Below are 20,850 nucleotides of genomic sequence, written 5' to 3'. Positions count from 1 at the left end.
AATATTTTTTTTTCTATTTTGTATAAATTGTATCACACTCATTAGTCTTCTTATACTATCTACGTTTATCTTTTTTATCCACATTATCTTTTTTATCTATAGTCATATTTTTCATTTAAAAACATCTCTTTTACTTATATTTTTTTCTTTATCTTCTTTATTCATATTTTTTTCCCACTTCCTTCTTTAATCTCATCTTCATTTATATTCATCTTCTTAATTCATTATAATTTTTATTTACTTTTTCGTTTATATTATTTGAACAACAAACTATTATATGCTTTTTTTTAAGTTACTATCATTATCGCCAATCAAATCGATATAAATTAAATTAATATTAAAAATAATAAAAACATCTTAACAATGACTACGCTAGACATCTTTCTATTAAAAAATTAAGTTAAATATTGATACTAATTAGAGTCAGTCTTCAAAATGAGTTGATGTCCATAATTTTAGTGTCATATATACGTGTGATGTAAAATTGATGCTAATAATTATTTAGAGTTAATTTTAAATATATTTTTTCATATATAATATCTCTGATAGATACGACATCCTCAACAATAAAATATCAATATATATTAATTAACTTATTTTTAACCTTTAACCTTTGACCTTTTACTTCCTACTTGTTCATTAAATCTTTTTCTCTTCGTACAATGTATTAAATATTAAAAAAAAACACATCTCATGACAGGGGTGTTTTTTATGAGTTTCTCCTTAAAGTATTGTTGGAAAAATAAATTACAAAATAAAATTTCCTTCATAAATTAAAGATGATTTACCTGGAAGTTAAAAATAAGAATTTGAACAAATTATATAAAATAGTTTTTATAATTTTAGAATAAGTAATCCAACAGTTTAGTTAGATAATGCCCATATATTATGAGGAAAATCTACTTAACAGAAAATTTGTATTTAATTTTTATTATATGTAACAACTCGTTGGATTGATGACAATTATAATATTACGAGTAAAGTTAATTAGTCTACGAGTTAGAAAAGCCTTTGGCGAAAAAAAATATATGATATTATACTGAGTAAATGATATATTTAATAGGATCTCTTCTTGATCTTACATTTGATTTTGCTAATATTATTATAAATTTAAAATATATTATCAATAAAATTTAAAAAAAAAAAATTGTATCATGGGGAATTTATCATGCAAGTGTTATAAGAAAACTTGCAAAAAAACCTTATACTATTAGATCCATCATATCATATTACTTTTAAACAACCCACACTCGATTTTTATAAATTGTATTCCAGTAGTATGAGAACTCACATTTTTATATTTTTATTCGTACTTATTTTTTTTAACAGTTTAAAAGAAATGTAAATGTCTAAATGACAAATTACAAATGTTTGGTTAAGCCTAATTTTGATTAAAATTTAAATTCTAATTCTAAATATCAGTTAATATATATGGTTTAATTGAATATATATAATTAAAAATTATAACATATTAAAAGGTTGAAAAATGTGTCTCGTATAATGACGAAAACGTGTGAGGTTAATACACATTTAAATCATTAAAGGCCACTTTAATAATTTCACGTGTATTTTGAAAGTAAGATGATGTTTACTGTGACAGTTGAATTCTTTAATCTTAAATAAAGATAAATAGGTTCTAGCTGGCTGTAACCATTAAAGTTTGAATCTAAGTAGCATTTACCTTGTGTATTTGGTATTTGGTTGTCTATTATTTTATTTTATTTTATTTTACTGGTATAATAAATAAAAAATTAATAATATATATTTTTCAGATTTAAAATATTTTTATGTATAAAATATATGTTAGTAAACATTATATAATGTTTAAAATTAATAATATATTCTTTATAATTGTTCAACTTAAAACTTTAGTGTAATATAATATTGTGAAAATAAATTACTCTCTAGATTTATTAAAAAAGTTTTTGGTTTACGATTGTAGTCGCTCATTATTATCAAACTCAATGCTAACTCATATGTACCAAACTATTTGGTTTAAGAATTCAATGTGGAGAAAAGTAAACTTGAATAAAAAAGGTTTGGCACCTATTTGATACTACGAGTGCAGGAAATTAAAGAGAAAAAAAAACTAATAATTTAAATACTATTTTAGTTGTAGAGAATTGTCTAGTTTTTACTTTAATATTTATAAAAGAAAATTATTATTTATCTTTATAAACATTTTTTCTTTGATTTTTCATTATTCTAAAAAGTTAATGTCAAAAAGTTAAATTACTTCTTACTGTAGATTGATAACATTATATTAAGAGTTTTTTTCTTTTAAGATGTGACACACGCTATATTATATCACAAATATAGTAGTTCCATTAAAGATATCCGCTTGATCACAAGTGTGTCATTAAAAACGCAACTTCATCGAATTAATATTTTATAAGAATTAAAAATGTATTTAAATTATTATGTAAATACATTTATCATCATTTAGTTTATTATACAGTTGCATAAACTTTATTTTTAATTATTTTTATTGGCAATGTTAGTTATTAATATTTATTAGTAAGAAAGTTCAACTCATAATTTGTCACATCCTTTCTTTCAAACGCATTAAAACTCATTAAATCAATTTTATATTTTTTAAGCTATCAAGGAAGTTGAATTTTCCAACCTCTTTCCTTCTTCCTTCTAATTTTATCATTATGTATTAAAAAGTTATTTATTTTAGATTTCTCCAAGCAAATTTTTAATATATTTACTTTTTGTATATTCTATTTTCAATGTATCTCTACTATTTAAATTTATAATATTAAAAATAAATAAAAAAATTGAACTTTAGCTTACAATTAAAAGTATAATTTTACAGGAGAAAATTTAGATACATTATATAGAGAAGTTCTCCAATTAGAATTTTATCCATAGAAATATGATTAAAAAAAATTGCTTGCCCTATATAAACTGGTAAAGCTGAATAAACGAGTAAGAGCATGACTTGTTCATGAAAATTAAGCTTGGAAGAGAAAGTGTTGGGAAGATGAAGAGTGCTGCATACTTTCTCTTTCTCTTCTTTCTCAACCTTCTCTTCTTTTCCATGGTTAGCTCTAGAACCCCTCCTCGGATTGCTCCGCCTTCAATGTGTGCCCCGCGCAGACCGCCACCCCCACCACGGCATCCACCACCACCGCTACCACCGTCACCGCCACCACCACCACCAGCTACCGATCGCATTATTTGACTAGATCCGAATATGTGTGACATCCATCGTAGTATCCTTGTGTTTGTTAATAACGTGCATGATAATGAAAAATATGTAAAACAGAATTTTGTTGTACTTGCTGCTGTTCATGACGTGGATAGGGATCTTTCTCTTCCTCCTCTGTTTCTTTGTTTCTTTGTTTTAAAGTTCTTCAATAAAAGTGATTTGGTTGAATAGGTTATATGTTCCAGGTAATTCAATTCCTTATCTGTCTTCCGTTTTTTCACTTTCGTATTTTCACCGTGTGTATATGATCATGGATTTGGTTTATCCGTGATTGGTTGTTATGAATACACAGAAATATTATATTCTATACGCTTAAGAAATCTAAAATTGATTATGTGCCGTATATTGTTGTATTTGTAATTGATGGATAAAAATATATTAGGTGTTTCAATTAAGGTGGCCAGTGATAGAATTCGATATTGTAAAAGAAAAAAGCTATTTTGAAACAGTTTACATTCGTTTTACATCACTAGTTTAAACCATTTTGATGCCAAGCAAACCAGCAACGTGTTGTAGCCATAGCATAGTCTCTGTTGTAAACTGCAAACGAAACATCTTAAGATATTGCCCACCTCTTGCAAAATCCCAAGCAGCGCTTCCTAAACCAAAATCACAAACTGTTAAATTATATTAATTTAACATTAGTTTATATAATTAAAAAATAATTTTAACGCCTAATATCATGATTATTAGAATATAAATATATTAAAGTTATATGAATTATTTTAGAGTTATTAAAATTAATCTCTCTTTTCACTTTAATAAATGGGATATTTTGGTATTTTATTAAAGTTGATAAAATATCATAAAAAAATAAAATGTTTTACTTTTAATACGTTAAGTTTCTAAAAAGTGAAAGCAAAATGTTATGTTAAAAGATAGAAAAAACAATGATTTTAACAAAAGAATATCTTCCATAATTTCTATATCATCAAGAAAGGATCAAGAAAGAATTTAAGAGAAGTAAAAAATGAAAAACAATTAACATGAGAGAATTATACACTGAAACCACATAAATTCTTTTCCATTATGTTTATAAGAATAGTAAAAATCATGGAATTCAACCTCATGTATGTCTTTATTTAATTGAAGTTATAGAAATTACTTAGACACGTCACGATATTGTAGTTTTAGTTGAAAGTTACACATTAAAAAAATAAATTAGAAAGTTAAATGATATATAAGAAAATAAAAATTCATAAACATTATATTTTAAAAATTTATGTAAAGTGGTTAAACCTAAATTAACTTATTAGTGTGATATTGATTTTAACTCAAATATATATAATCTTTTCTTTTTCATGATAATTTTTAAGAAAGAAATCAAATATATTAAAGAGTGTAAAATGAACTAGTTTGATTCATCGCTGGCTTGCGAAAAACAACTTCTTGTAACAAAATAGGTTAAAAGTCTTAATACATCGTGTCAAAATGCAAAATTGACGGACTCGACCTATCAATTTTTTCTAAAATTATGTTTTTATTAATTTTGTACTTTTGGAATTCTTTTATATACATATTATAAGATACATTTAATTATATAAATATTTTTAAATTAATTAATTAATATTTTAATTGAGTAAATTAAAATAAATATTATAATTACATGTTAGCTCACTTTATTATAATTCATAATTATAATTTAATTTCTGAGTATTAATGATTTAAATTATTATATTATTGTATATTTACACTCTTCAAGTTATTAGTGGAGAGAAGGTATACGACAATAATTATTTTAACCAACAGAAAGCGGTATCTGAAATGAGACATTCAAACAAAGTAAAAAATGAGAGTTTTTGGCCTCGATTGAACATTGAAGCAAAAAGTTGAAGATTTTGCTTCAATTATAAGAAAACAAAAAAAAAATTAGGTTTTTGTGCAACATTTTTACAGGAAACTGCTGTCATAGACCCTACTAGATTTTAAATAATATTTAATTTTAAGGATCTATGGTATCGGTTCACCTAAGAACCATTGTCATAAATCCTTAAAATTTTATTTAAAATCTAGTAGGGTATATGACCTTGGTTGTTTTTGGAAGCTGGAAAGTCATTATTGGTGCAAAATAACATTGCATGCATCACAAAAGTTTCAGATGCGAAGACATCGAATATTTCAGCCCCATCAACCCACCACAACTTCAAGTCTTCAACTAGTGGGCTGAGATAAACATTTATGTCATTTCTAAGCTAACTTGGACTAGATATCATCATAGACAACATCATATACTTTTTCTTCATGCACAATCCAAGAGATAAGTTGTAGATTATCAATATAACGGACCATAAATTGTGGTTGGTATAAAGTTCATTCCATTACTAGCTAAACCACGTCAAAGATTTCTATTCTTGACCAAATTGAGGGAATTCATGATCAAATATTTTTCCATTGCATTAGATCAGTTGGTGATGAAGCAGTCTGTCAGTTTTTCTCACATCTGCATGTCATCTAAGGTTTTTAGGGTCTTTTGGATCCATAAACATGCACTTAATTTTAGCCACGATTGGAAGATACCAAACTACTTTCAAAGCGGAACCATTGTTTTTTATCTGACCACTATCCTCACTATTATTTTTTAGGTTGTATCGTGATAACCCACATTTCAAACATTTTTTTAAACATTCAACTCTTTCTTGCATAATATGAAATCATTCAGACATGCATGTATCCTTTTATACTACATACCTATTGGACAAAGAATTTTCATCACATCATACTTACGAGTAGGTAATGTATTTCCATCTGGCATCATTTCATTCAACAATGACAACAATTATGTGAAACTCTTATTGGTCAATCCATTGGTCGCCTTTAAATTCATGAACCTTAACATCACTGACAATTGTGTGAACTTAGTTGAACCGACATACAAAAGAGTATCTGCATTAATGAACATCGTCTCATACACATGCGTTTGGTCCAAAGCTTCTAAGCCAACATTGCAGATTATGTCGTCTAATATGTCTTCTTCCAATTAATCTTCCATGGTAGAATTGAATAAATGTTCATTTTTGGAGACAGTTGAAAAGTCTATTAATTTGTCGTGCCGTGTCCATGTTGTATAACATTGAAGGAAACCATCACACATAAGATGTTCCCTAATTTCGGTTACGTTCAACTTTATCTCATTCAAACAATTGACACAAGAACATCTAAACTTCACTTTATCATAACTTCTACCCTCATTACGTTGTGCAAATTGTATAAATTCTTTTACTCCTCTTACGTACCCAACAATGATGCGTGATGAATTAATCCAATCTCGATGCATACATATATATAGTTAAAGTGCTTACACAATTTCAATAATCTTAAATTTTGATTGCTTTTGTATTCTAGATTTGACCCTATGTCATTCTAGAATATTCACTTTCTTTAGTTTATTGAACATATAAATTTTAAACAACATATCTAAAATTTTACGAAGTTTTTCTAGCATTTCGCATTGATCTTCAGGTTACATGAAATGAAAGTGATTATGAACTACAATCAAATATGCACTCGAAGATCAATACAAAACACAATTGCAAATATTCATGAATTTTAATACATGTATATTAAAATTTATATGCATTAATAAACTATGATAAAGTGATTACTCTTTTTAAATTGTCCAACCGAAGAATTCAAGATTCAATACTATAAACTATTATTACAGTCTCCTCTTATATTCCATTTTAAAAAAAATATATTTCTTCAAAAAACTTAGAGGTAATAACTAATTTTTGTATTAAATCTCAAACGAGAAACTAAGGTTAATTCAATACAACAATATATTTAAGCAAACACTTAATCACATATCAAACAAACAAAAAATGAACAACCTACTACAAAATTATATAAAATTATATGGTCATATTAAAAAGTAAATTTTAAACATAATAATAAAAACCTGAGAGCGTGAATGGTGGACAACAATAGAGAACAGTGCAACAACTTGCGGTTTGGAACGAAACAAAATCCCACCATAAAAACACAATACCTAGATACAAATACAAATAACATATTAGTTTCTAGAACCAAAACAAACTAAAAAACGTCCAGAAAAGGTAACGATAGAAGCAAGCCAAGCTCACCACGGAGAAACGTCTTCACGAATGAAAGAATAGTGAGGATGGGGTTCAAACCACTAGCGATAACGTTGGAGGCAATGACCATGATGTTTGAAGTAATGAAGCAATATCAACACTGGTCTGTGAGTAACGAAGAAGAAAACCTAAGAAAAAATTGTACATGAATTTGTGAATTTCCCTTTTTTTTTTTATCTTGTGAACACATATTACCTAAATTATTTTATTAACTGAAGAAATAAATACTTTATAACATTGGTTTTATCAAGAACTGCTGCTTAAAGCCTCCTAAAATAATTATAAAATAAAAATTTTTGAAACATTTTTGAAATTTGGTTCACACCTTTGGTCTCGGATCTTTGAGAAATCGAAGCATAAAGGTTTTATGGCATCGATTCTCATCACAACCGAGATCATAGGTGTGCTTCATAATTTGAACAATTGAAATATCACTATATATGGGAGGAAGTTAGGTGTCTATGGTATTGATTGTAAGCAAAATCAAAGTCATAGACTTGCTTAGAATATAAACAATCTAAAATATCTCTCATGTACTAGTGTAATATATTATAGAATAATTATTTTTTTATTTTAATTTTAATTTAAAACAAATAAACAAATTGAAAATTCTAACCTTATTTACGGAACAAAATTCATTTTGTCACATTAACGTATGTATTTAAAAGTTATCCATCCAAATAAACATTAAAAATATTTCATATTATAAGAAATTTAAAGATTTACTCTAGATAAAAAGAAGTTGATATTTGTATCAAATTATAAATTTAGTTTTTGTGAATGATTTGACTCTTTATGAAATTAAAGTTTTTCGCATGAAATAAGTTGAGGAATTGAGTAAAGACATTCAAAATATAAATTGTTTTCGGAGAAGGAAAATTTATGATATTGTTCGGTTGTGATTTGATGTTCTAAGATTGTTCTGAGTTGATGAAATTATTTGTAAATTAAAAGCTCAGTAATTTATTAATGTTTAAATTAAGTTATAACTATTGCTGGAAATGTGGTGTGAGTTAAAGTGAAGTGTGTATACTATTACTAGAAATGTGGTGTGTTAAAGTGATGTGTGTATACTGGAAATGTGGTGTGTTCAAGTGAAGTGTTTGTTATATGGTTTGCTAACGCGCGTACGCTTGTTTTTCAGTTGGTACATTCTAGTAATGTGTACCGGATTTTAGTAGACAAAACATGCATTCTAAGTTTTAAGGTTAAGGTATTTTAATAATTTTCATTCTCAAAACTAAAAGAAAAAGAAACCCCACAAACTCTTTCTCACCTCTCTCATCCCTCTCAACCTTTTCTCTCTCATCTCTCTCACTCCAATGTCTTCTCTGTCATCCCTACTGTAGCCCCAATTGAAAAATATCACAAACAATTGTCGTTAAACAATTTGCCTTTGCAAAGAGTTGAGTCATTGACATATTCACCTTCAGGCAAAAGTTCATTCAAGATCTCTTCAATTTCACATATTCACTAACCTCTCTAATTTCATCATCTACGTATGTTGAATCATCATCTCTAAAAAAAACCCTCCAAGCCAATTACCAATTCCTTTGGATGTCATTATGCTTGTGAAAATTAGATAAAATTATATACGACAAAAATTATAAAATCAAAACTCATTATAAAATCATTTTTTTGTAAGAAATTGTTTAACAACGAGTGTTTCTGATTTTTTTCAAGCCAATTACCAATTTCTTTGATGTTATTATGCTTGTGAAAATTATATAAAATTAGATAAGACAAAAATTATAAAATGAAAACTCATTATAAAATCATTTTTTGTAAGAAATTATTTAATAGCGAATATTTCTAATTTTTTTCCAGGTCAATTACCAATTCCTTTATGCTTGTGAAAATTAGATAAAATTAGATAAGACAAAAATTATAAAATGAAAACTCATTATAAAATCTTTTTTTGTAAGATTGTTTAACAACCAGTATTTCTGATTTTTTTCACTTGGGGCTACCATAGGATACTGAGAAAAATGTTGGAGTAAGAAAGATGAAAGATAAAGAGTTGAGAGGAATGAGGGAGGTGAGCAAGGGTTTGGGGGTTTCTTTTTTTTTTTTAGTTTTGAGAATGAAAATTGTTAAAATACCCTTAACCTTAAAACTTAGAATCCATAATATATAAGGGTATTTTTGTCTACTAAAATTCGATACACATTGCTAAAATGTACCAACTGAAAAAAAAACTTATACATATTAGCAAACCCGTATATATATATATAGGGGTTTTCAGTTGGTACATTTTAGCAATGTATACCGGATTTTAGTAAACAGAAATACCCTCATATATTATGAAGTCTAAGTTATTTGAATAATTTTCATTCTCAAAACTAAAAAAAAAAAAAACAAGAAACTCCCAAATGCTTACTCACGTCTCTCTAATTCCTCATTCCTCTTAATCCTTTCTCTTTCATCTCTCTCACTTCAGCATTCTCCCTGTCATCCTTACAGTAGTCCCAATTGAAAAAAATAAGAAACACTCACCTAACCCTAATCCACTTTCCTCACTTATCCAATTTGTTTCCCTCTTATCTCCATCCTTTCTCACATCCACACACAACAACTCGCGACACCGCAATTTGTTGCTCTTGCTCTGTTCTTTCATTTGTTTTTCACTTTAATAAAAAAAAATTGATGATGTTGACTTTTGATTGGAGGGCTGTGTTATATCTTTTTCCTTCTGATTGTTATTAAATTTGTAAAAAACTAAAGTCTACAATAATTTTAATAATTTAAAATAAAACAAGAAACTTCTCACGAAAAACGATAGCATCAACCCATAATAGTTGCAAAGCATTCAATTTCTTAATACCAATTTTGATAAAATCATAGAAATGAAAGGAGTAGAAGTTAACCTATGAGATTGATGGTAATAAATTTATTAAGTTTAAATTTCAATTTGGAATTGAGTGCTTTTCATTTTTCTTAATTTCACTTCTGCGACAAATGATAAATCAGAATAACAACATCATGTTTATAATTTTGATAAAATCATAGAAATGAAAGGAGTAGAAGTTAAACTATGAGTGTGATGGTAATAAATTTATTAAGTTTAAATTTCAATTTGAAATTCAGTGCATTTTGTTTTTCTTAATTTCACTTATGCGGCAAATGATAAATCAGAATGACAACATCATGTTTATATTAACCAAACAACTTGTAGATGTGAATTGTTTAAAATAAACTTACATGATGTGATTTACTTTGAAAAGTAATTTTCTAATCCAACTAAGAGCTAACATGTTCATTATGACTAGTTTACTAATTTTTGTTTGATTTTTAATTAGTTGGTATATTAATGCAGTTCTTCTTGAAAATTACTCAATATTCTGCAATCTGCTAAAATCTAGAAGATGTGTAATTTGTTAGAATATTTTTATTCTTTTTACAAAAAGTAAATGAAAATATGCTTATCAATACGAAACATTCGAAAGGGAACGAGGAGTGGTCTATTTTCTGAATAAGGGGACATAGTCAACAACAACAATTTTCTCTATGCATAACTTTCTTCAATAATTTGTTCTTATTAAATCATTTAGTACGATGTGCAGGAGCTTCATTTTTTGTTGTGGTTTGACGTTGGTTATATGCACGAAGGTGAAAAGTATATTCCGAAATATTGTTTTCAGCGAAAAATATGGTTTTAGAATTATTTTTAAGAGCTTACTTCAGAAATCTATTTTATGGAAAATGACTTACCCCTTACAGAATCCCCTTTCCACATAAAGGTTTTTCTCTTCTAGAAAATATTTTCGGACAACTTAATAGTCAAAATATCAAATCTCCCTGGAGATAAACTACTAACTATAAAATTTAAAAACGAAATTTAATAAGAATCTGAACGGAAAAAATATAACACAACCCTCCAATCAAAAATCAACATCAACATCATCAATTGTTTTGTTATTAAAGTGGAAAACAAATGAACAAACAGAGCAAAAGCAACAAATTGCGGTGTTGCGGGTTATTGTGTGTGGGTGAGAGAGATGATGGAGATAATAGAGAAACAAATTGGATAAATGAGGAAAGTGGATCGGGGATGATTTTCTCAGTTGGGGCTAGTGTAGGGATGACAAAGAGAAGGTTAGAGTGAGAGAGATGAAAAAAAAAGGGTTCTAAGGGATGAGAGAGAGGTGAGTAAGGGTTTGAGAGTTTCTTGTTTATTTTTTAGTTTTGAGAATGAAAATTATTCAAATACCCTTTACCTTAAAACTTAGAATCCATAACATATGAGGGTATTTTTATATACTAAAACTCGATACACATTGCCAAAATGTACCAACTGAAAAAAGAGGTTACACATGTTAGCAAACCTCATATATATATATATATATATATATATATATATATGTATATGTATGTATATATATGTATATGTATGTATATATATGTATATGTATGTATATATATGTATATGTATGTATATATATGTATATGTATGTATATATATGTATATGTATGTATATACATGTGTATATGTATGTATATACATGTGTATATGTATGTATATACATGTGTATATGTGTATATACATGTGTATATGTGTCTGTACATGTGTATATGTGCATATACATGTGTGTATATATATATATATATATATATATATATAAAAGGTAAATAAAATTTTTAATTGGTAAAATTTAATGGAGATTGATATTTTCATGTTTTTAAGATAATGGTTTTGAAAATGATTTGGAATTATATATATATATATATACATATATATATATATATATACTATATATATATATATATATATATATATATATATATTTATATATAGGGGTTTGCTAACGTGTGTATGTCTGTTTTTCAGTTGGTACATTTTAGCAATGTGTACCAGATTTTGGTAGACAAAAATACCCTTATATATAATGGATTCTAAGTTTTAAGGTTAAGAATATTTGAATAATTTCATTCTCAAAACTAAAAAGAATGAAACCCTCAAACTCTTACTCATGTAACATCCCAATATCTCACGCTGGATAATTCATAATTTATATATTGTAACATTACATTTACGGTAATATCCCGTAATCTCACACTTATAAATTCATAGTTAATATATGTCTACACATGTTTTAAACTCAAATTTCAACTATGAACTCATAAATATAATTCGAATTCTTCTAACTTATTCTTCTGTCTCTCTCTTCATTGGCACTGGATCAGACGACATTCCTTCATCTGCTCCCGTATAACATCACGCATTATACGATCATCGCATTCACATGCACACACAAGTAAGGGTGAGCTAACATGCAACAAATCATTTATAAAACATGTATAATTACCTCGATATAAACATCATATAATAATTATGTTCGACACCCTCATACCACAATTCCTATTAGATACTCGTCTCACAATACCCAATAGACACCACAATACCCAATAGACACTCATCCGGATGATACGTTGATGAGCGGTCACGGGAGGTTATGCACTTGTAATGACTTCTACTTCTTTTTACAAATACACTTTCAAAATACTTCATACCATTCACAAGGTTAATCCCCTCACTATGTCCAAAACCGGCACATAGACCAGGACCTCCTGCTCCTCTCACCACATAATTCATCCCTCTCTACTTGAGACTAGATGATTATTAGAGTATCAGGATAACCTCCAACTACGGGACCCTCAACATCAACATATACACAAATACCATAATATTACTGAATCTCTCCACGAGTCTCATGCCATACTCATATTCCTCAACTCACATTATACCCCTACAAAATCTCCCCATAATACTCATAACATGTTCAGATGCATAAATTCAAATGCAATATAATCACAATTATAATTCATAATTCCATATCTACCACAAAAATGAATTCATCAGACATTTCCATTCCAACAAGATATATTGCACAATATTTTAATAGTACAAAATCTGTTCAATAAGATTTAAGTTAAAAACTTGTCGAGTAGACTTCCAGGAAAGAGAGGTGCGTCACAATGGACAACTTAAGTACCAAATCTTTCCTTAGCCAAAGTGTTCCTCAACTAGTTTTTAACAAATTTCTTATTTACAGATTCAAAACAACAGCATATAATATTAACACCGAATTTCAATATAGATAACCATACAGTAAGCATTAACAGTATTCATACATAATTTCAAGATATGAATAGTAATAAAACAATACTAAGTCATAATATAAAAGCATAGAAATACTAAATCATAATATAAAAGCATAGAAAAGTTAGCTCCCCTACCTCTATTCCAGACGTCTCTTGCTCTGAATTTATTTCTCCGAAACCTTTCAGAACCTCTACCCTTCTTGCAACTAAAAATTTCTCTCTAACTTTCTCAAGCTCTCACTTGATTTCTCTTCTCTTGGTGCAGAATAACCTTCCCTCCCATGGCTATTTATAGTAAAAAAAAATTTACTATTCATTAATATTTTAATATTATTTATTATTTTAATATTATTTAAAAATAATATTTCAATCATTTTCTCACCAAATCTGATCCTAATTTCTATCTACTACTTTCTTCCATGCTAAGGAATCCAAATGCTGAAAATTTATTTTTACTATTCACTTTTTACTATTTACTATTTACTTTTTACTATTTACTATTTACTTTTTACTATTCAATTTAAAAAAAAATTTACTAAATAAGTTACCAAAAATTTGAACCTCTCCTTCTAAAATTACTATAATTTTATATCCAAAATTTACATTTTTCTATCCATTAAAATTATTATTATTAATAAAATACTAAAATTTACTATTATAAATATTTTTCATGGGTCTTACATTCTCCCCAACAACAAAAATTTTCGTCCTCGAAAATTCGACACTTCAAAAATAAATTGGGATAAGAATGTTTTACATCATCTTCTAATTCCCATGTATAGTCACCTGTTTTCCTATTCCAAACCACTCTGACTAAGTTGACATTTCTCCAAACCATTTTATCATATGACCTTCTATACCGAATGGTTAAATTTTTTTTTTTTTTTTTTTTTTTTTTTTTTTTTTTTTACCGATACTATTGAAGCCTCCGGTATGCATGACCGGAACTGTGGGCACAGTGAGATTTTGGCTATATAAGGAGGAGCGAACCGCGTTGAGCGACACTTTGAGGCGTTGCGATTTTTGAGTGTGTGAGAGAGTGTGAGATCTTCTAAGTGAGAGAGCTTTCGAGCGATCCTCTGGGTGTGAGTGAGATCTGAGCGCTGAGAGTTCTGAGTGTGAGAGCTTGTGGGATTAGAACGACTGAGTGTGATAGATCGGAGAGCCTTTCGGCAAGCTTCAATCTTTATGTTCCAGGGCTTTGCTCCGCCTCGAGTAAGTACTTCTTTTCTCTTATCTTTTCCTTTCCTTTACCCAGCTTCTCCTTCTTCTTTACTTCTTGCTTCTTTTCTTTCCTTTCTTCTTCTACTATTTTTCATTTTTTTTTTATTAACTAAAACTAAGAATACACTGTCTTAACAAAGATAAGGGTATATCGGCTGGAAACCAGACGTTAATCTCCCTTCGTTTGAAGGTATGGCAGAGACAATCGGGTAGAACAACGCCACGTACCCCATAAAAATGAAACTTTAGAAAAAGAAAACTTTATATGTATGCACAAAATGGACACGAACGTAGATCCGTTTAGGAACATTTGCGAGGACCGTGAAACAGATCTATTTTTGGACATTGAGACTTCAAAAATTGGACAATGAAAATTGAACTAACAAGAAGAAGCAAAATAAAAAAAACTTAACTTAAATTGGAACCTGACTTCACTGTAATAAATCTTTTTACTTTTACTTTACTTTATGCACAAAAACTTAGAAAATGGATATGGAAGCCAAGACAGTTTATAAACGATGGCGATCTACCCCGGAACAAGTTGGAATCTTGCTGAACATCTACAACCATGGGATCATTAATCCTAGTCGAGATCAAGTTCGCGAGATTACAGGACGACTCCAGGAGTACGGGGAAGTCGGAGAATACAGCGTCTATTGTTGGTTTCAAAACCATGGAAATCGGGTGAAGAATCGAGGCTGGCAACAAGACGTCCCTAGTACATCGGGACCTTCATTTTCCCTTATCCCTTCGTATATGTATGGTAAATCTTCTTTCCTTTCCTCTTCTTTCCCTTTATTTATTTTATATGTTTAATTTGTTATTGATTTTATTTATCTCTAACTACAATTATTTTTGCAATACCGTAGATCCTTCATGGGTACTTCCACGGACTCCGAAGCTCTTAGATCTCTTTCCCATTCCCGCTATACGTAAAGAGGAAGGGAAAGTTACTCCACCTATGTTGTTTCGTACCCAAGCTCCTTCCACAGAGCTTTCTTTGAGGTTGTCGTTCGCCGATCAGTAGTCTCCTTAGGGGGACTATTTTTATTTACTGTATTTTATGGACTGTACTCTTAATGGTCACTTGTGGCCAACTCGTGAACATTTTATTTTTATTTATGTACTGTAATCTTTATCTGCTTTGTTTTATATTCTAGTTAATGATTTTTTTTTTTTACTCTGCTCATATTGGTGTTTCTTCAGCAATAATTCTCTATATGTTCAATCTTCCTCCCTCGGTCTATACTAAGGTAAATTTGGACACTGGAAGAGTTGTATTAATTTTGGGTATTTACAAGACTTAAGACAGAAGTGAAATTCTCAGAGGCTTAGGAGAAAAATCTATTATTGTAATTTTATTTTATTTATTGATATTTTTTTTTTCATAATGAAATTAATATTATCTTATGTTCTTCCTTGATTCATTTCATCTTCTTATTATCTTTATATGTGTCTTAACCGATTTAATTTGCAATGGTCGTTATTACTTAATTTACTTAACTGGTATCTACACTTAAAATTTTAAGACCTATTCTAATATAATTTAGTACACTATCCAGAATTACTTTAGCCTTATAACTCGTAATCCTATACCCTAAAATTATAAATTACACAAGTAAATAATAGTTGAGAATGCATCAAACATGTTTATAAATTTGAAGTTCACTCAAAACAACCACGAATCGCTATACCATAAAATAATAACAAGCAGTATATGTTCATCATATGAATTATGAAATCATGAGCAGTCGTATACTAGACATAATATATGTAAATTTCACATAAACTAATAATAAAAGATAATATCATGTGAAAACCAGTAGCAAAAGATTGACTTCATTTACTTAATTAATTTATAATTCATAAATAGTTAAACATATACGCATCGTAATTCCCTAGTAATTAATTTCAATTTTCTCATTCGGTACACATACTAAAAACTAGATGAGTTCACTCCCCAAACCCTTGCCAAGCTAAGTATATTACATGTTTCACGGTTGGGTTAGGTGCGGGTTATTTCTCTGTTTACACAGAGAATTATTGTTATTACGTTTTATAATGAGTTCGTAGGATAATTTCACTCCTCACACCACTGATATATAGAATATGATTGATTCCTTTAACCTTGTTACACTAATGCTTTCCCAAAGCTCTCTTTATTCTAGCCTTTGAACTCAACTCTTCTTGTGTAACGTAAGATATCTCACCTCTTCATTTTGTTCTCGAAAACTTCCTAAAACATTGCTTCTAAACACTAACATCTTCACTCATCCTTTGAAACCTAAACTCTGGTATTATATCTCCCTATTTTCGAAGGCTTTAACTAATTGTAATATCTTTCTTCAAACCCTCAGAATTAAGAAAGAAAAATCATCTATGGTAAAAGTCATGGTAGTTAGACACAATACTTTACTATCTAGATTTGGAGGAAATGGTAAATTATACCATTTAGACTCAATTCTTCACAGAGAAGACACGAAAGACCCACATCACAGAGGTCATCCTAAGGACGAACTGCTCTGATACCATTAATGTAACATCCCAATATCTCACGCTGGATAATTCATAATTTATATATTGTAACATTACATTTACGGTAATATCCCGTAATCTCACACTTATAAATTCATAGTTAATATATGTCTACACATGTTTTAAACTCAAATTTCAACTATGAACTCATAAATATAATTCGAATTCTTCTAACTTATTCTTCTGTCTCTCTCTTCATTGGCACTGGATCAGACGACATTCCTTCATCTGCTCCCGTATAACATCACGCATTATACGATCATCGCATTCACATGCACACACAAGTAAGGGTGAGCTAACATGCAACAAATCATTTATAAAACATGTATAATTACCTCGATATAAACATCATATAATAATTATGTTCGACACCCTCATACCACAATTCCTATTAGATACTCGTCTCACAATACCCAATAGACACCACAATACCCAATAGACACTCATCCGGATGATACGTTGATGAGCGGTCACGGGAGGTTATGCACTTGTAATGACTTCTACTTCTTTTTACAAATACACTTTCAAAATACTTCATACCATTCACAAGGTTAATCCCCTCACTATGTCCAAAACCGGCACATAGACCAGGACCTCCTGCTCCTCTCACCACATAATTCATCCCTCTCTACTTGAGACTAGATGATTATTAGAGTATCAGGATAACCTCCAACTACGGGACCCTCAACATCAACATATACACAAATACCATAATATTACTGAATCTCTCCACGAGTCTCATGCCATACTCATATTCCTCAACTCACATTATACCCCTACAAAATCTCCCCATAATACTCATAACATGTTCAGATGCATAAATTCAAATGCAATATAATAAAATACAATCATCGCATAAATCACACAAACTCAATATATTGCATAATAATTTAACAGTACTCAATCTGTTCAATAGGATTTAAGTTAAAAACTTGTCGAGTAACTTCCAGGAAAGAGAGGTGCGTCACAATGGACAACTTAAGTACCAAGTCTTTCCTTAGCCAAAGTGTTCCTCAACTAGTTTTTAACAAATTTCTTATTTACAGATTCAAAACAACAGCATATAATATTTATACCGAATTTCAACATAGATAAACATACAGTAAACATTAACCATATTCACACAGAATTTCAATATATGAATAGTAATAAAATAATACTAAATCATAATATAAAAGCATAGAACTATTAAATCATAAAAAAAACATAGAAAGGTTAGCTCCCCTACCTCTATTCCAGACTTAATCTCCTGCTCCGAATTTGTTTCCCCGAAACCCTTCAGAACCTCTACTCTTCTTGCAACTAAAAATTTCTCCCTAACTCTTTCTTCTCTATTTCTCAAGCTCTCACTTGATTTCTCTTCTCTTGGTGCAGAATAACCTTCCCTCCCATGGCTATTTATAGTAAAAAAAAAATTTACTATTCATTAATATTTTAATATTATTTATTATTTTAATATTATTTAAAAATAATATTTCAATCATTTTCTCACCAAATCTGATCCTAATTTCTATCTACTACTTTTCTTCCATGCTAAGGAATCCAAATGCTGAAAATTTATTTTTACTATTCACTTTTTACTATTTACTATTTACTTTTTACTATTTACTATTTACTTTTTACTATTCAATTTAAAAAAAAATTTACTAAATAAGTTACCAAAAATTTGAACCTCTCCTTCTAAAATTACTATAATTTTATATCCAAAATTTACATTTTTCTATCCATTAAAATTATTATTATTAATAAAATACTAAAATTTACTATTATAAATATTTTTCATGGGTCTTACAACTCACCTCTAAGGCTGGTCATAATTAACTTAGGTACAGTAAACTATAGATAATCTATACTATTTTGTACAATAAAAACTGAACTATTTTTATAAAAACTGAATTATACTGTTTTTTGGTGCAATTTAAAAAATTAAACTTTTTCTATTAAGAGTATAGTTAACTGTTTTAAACTCTAAACTATGTTGTTTCGTTTTTTTTCTTCAAAATAAATAAACATTGAACTATCTTTTAGATTATATATATATATATATATATATATATATATACAAATAAATAAATAACTGACTTTATAAAGTTAACTATAATAATTATTATAATAAATAATATTATTAAATTTATACCAAAATTCATTAAATATTTTAAAAGAACTAAATTCTATTAAATTAAAATTATAAATCAATAATTATTTTGTAAATTAATAAAATTAAATTATATATATATATATATATATATAATATAGATAAATAAATAAATAACTGTTTTTAAATTATTTAAAAAGTTAATATAATAATTATTAAAATAAAATAATATTATTAAATTCATACTAAAATTCATTATATATTTTAAAAGAACTAAATTTTATTAAATTATAATTATGAATCGATAATTATTTTGTAAATTAATAAAACTAAATATATATATATATTATATATATATATATATATATATATATATATAACATGAATAAATAAATAAATAACTGTTTTTAAAGTTCTTTAAAAAGTTAATATAATAATTATTAAAATAAAATAATATTATTAAATTCATACTAAAATTCATTATATATTTTAAAAGAACTAAATTTTATTAAATTGTAATTATGAATCGATAATTATTTTGTAAATTAATAAAACTATATATATATATATATATTATGGATAAATAAATAAATAACTGTTCTTTAAAAAGTTAATATAATAATTATTAAAATAAAATAATATTATTAAATTCATACTAAAATTCATTATATATTTTAAAAGAACTAAATTTTATTAAATTGTGATTATGAATTGGTAATTATTTTTTAAATTAATAAAACTAAATATATTTGTAAAATGAAAAGATAAAAGTGTGTATGAGAAAATAATTATAAAATATAATACAATTATATATATATTTTTCTATTTTGTGTGTAGTGTAAGCAATGATTAGTATTTTTTCTATATTATAAATATTCAATATTATTAATATATAAGCAAGATCGGTACATAAAAATTTATTAGATTTCAAAATTTATTAATATAGATAAATAAATAAATGTTGTTTTTCAAGTCTCTTAAAAAGTTAACTATTATTATAATAATTATTAAAATAAAATGATATTATTAAATTTATACTAAAATAATTATATATTTTAAAAAAAAACTAAATTTTATTATATTGTAATTATATTTCAAAAACTGGTAATTATTTTTATAACTTAATAAAATTAACTATAATTGTAAAAATAAAAAGATAAAAGTACTTATGTAAATAATTATAAAATATAATATTATATATATATGAGAATTCAGAAAAAGATGAGAAGAGAAGAAAGATGAGAGTTTTTATATTAAACTAGATAATTGTCAAAATTAAAAATATTTCGAATAAAGCAAAACAGAGATAAACAGAAATATTTTTTAGAGATTAAGTTTTTAATCTATATAAAATAATATATAAACAAATTTATATTATTAAATTAAACTATATTTAATATGAGAATCAAATTTTAGACATTTTATATTTTTAAATTAATAATAAATAGTAATGATAAATAATTATAGTTATTAATTTAATTTTAATAATATGATAAAATAGTACCAATAATATTTCATTAATTTTTTTAAATTTTTTATCATAATTATTTACTAATTCTAATTATATAGATTTATAATTTAATTTT

General features: G+C 27.2%; 1 protein-coding gene across 1 annotated transcript; it reads left to right on the top strand.

Annotated features, from left to right (window-relative positions):
• Window positions 1–14,283: 14,283 nt before the first annotated feature.
• LOC148198804 (WUSCHEL-related homeobox 8-like) lies at window positions 14,284–15,661 on the top strand. Its single transcript, XM_088115393.1, has 3 exons — window positions 14,284–14,625; window positions 15,118–15,397; window positions 15,504–15,661. Exons 1-3 carry the CDS (start codon window positions 14,599–14,601, stop codon window positions 15,659–15,661), a joined length of 465 nt encoding a protein of 154 aa, XP_087971519.1. The 5' UTR covers window positions 14,284–14,598.
• The last annotated feature ends 5,189 nt before the right edge of the window (window positions 15,662–20,850 follow it).

The sequence above is a fragment of the Vigna umbellata genome, chromosome 5, assembly GCF_029865625.1.
Source record: "Vigna umbellata cultivar VRB3 chromosome 5, Vumbellata_1.0, whole genome shotgun sequence".
NCBI lineage: Eukaryota > Viridiplantae > Streptophyta > Magnoliopsida > Fabales > Fabaceae > Vigna > Vigna umbellata.
Note: the sequence above shows the minus strand (reverse complement) of the source record. Positions and strands in the feature narration are given on the sequence as shown.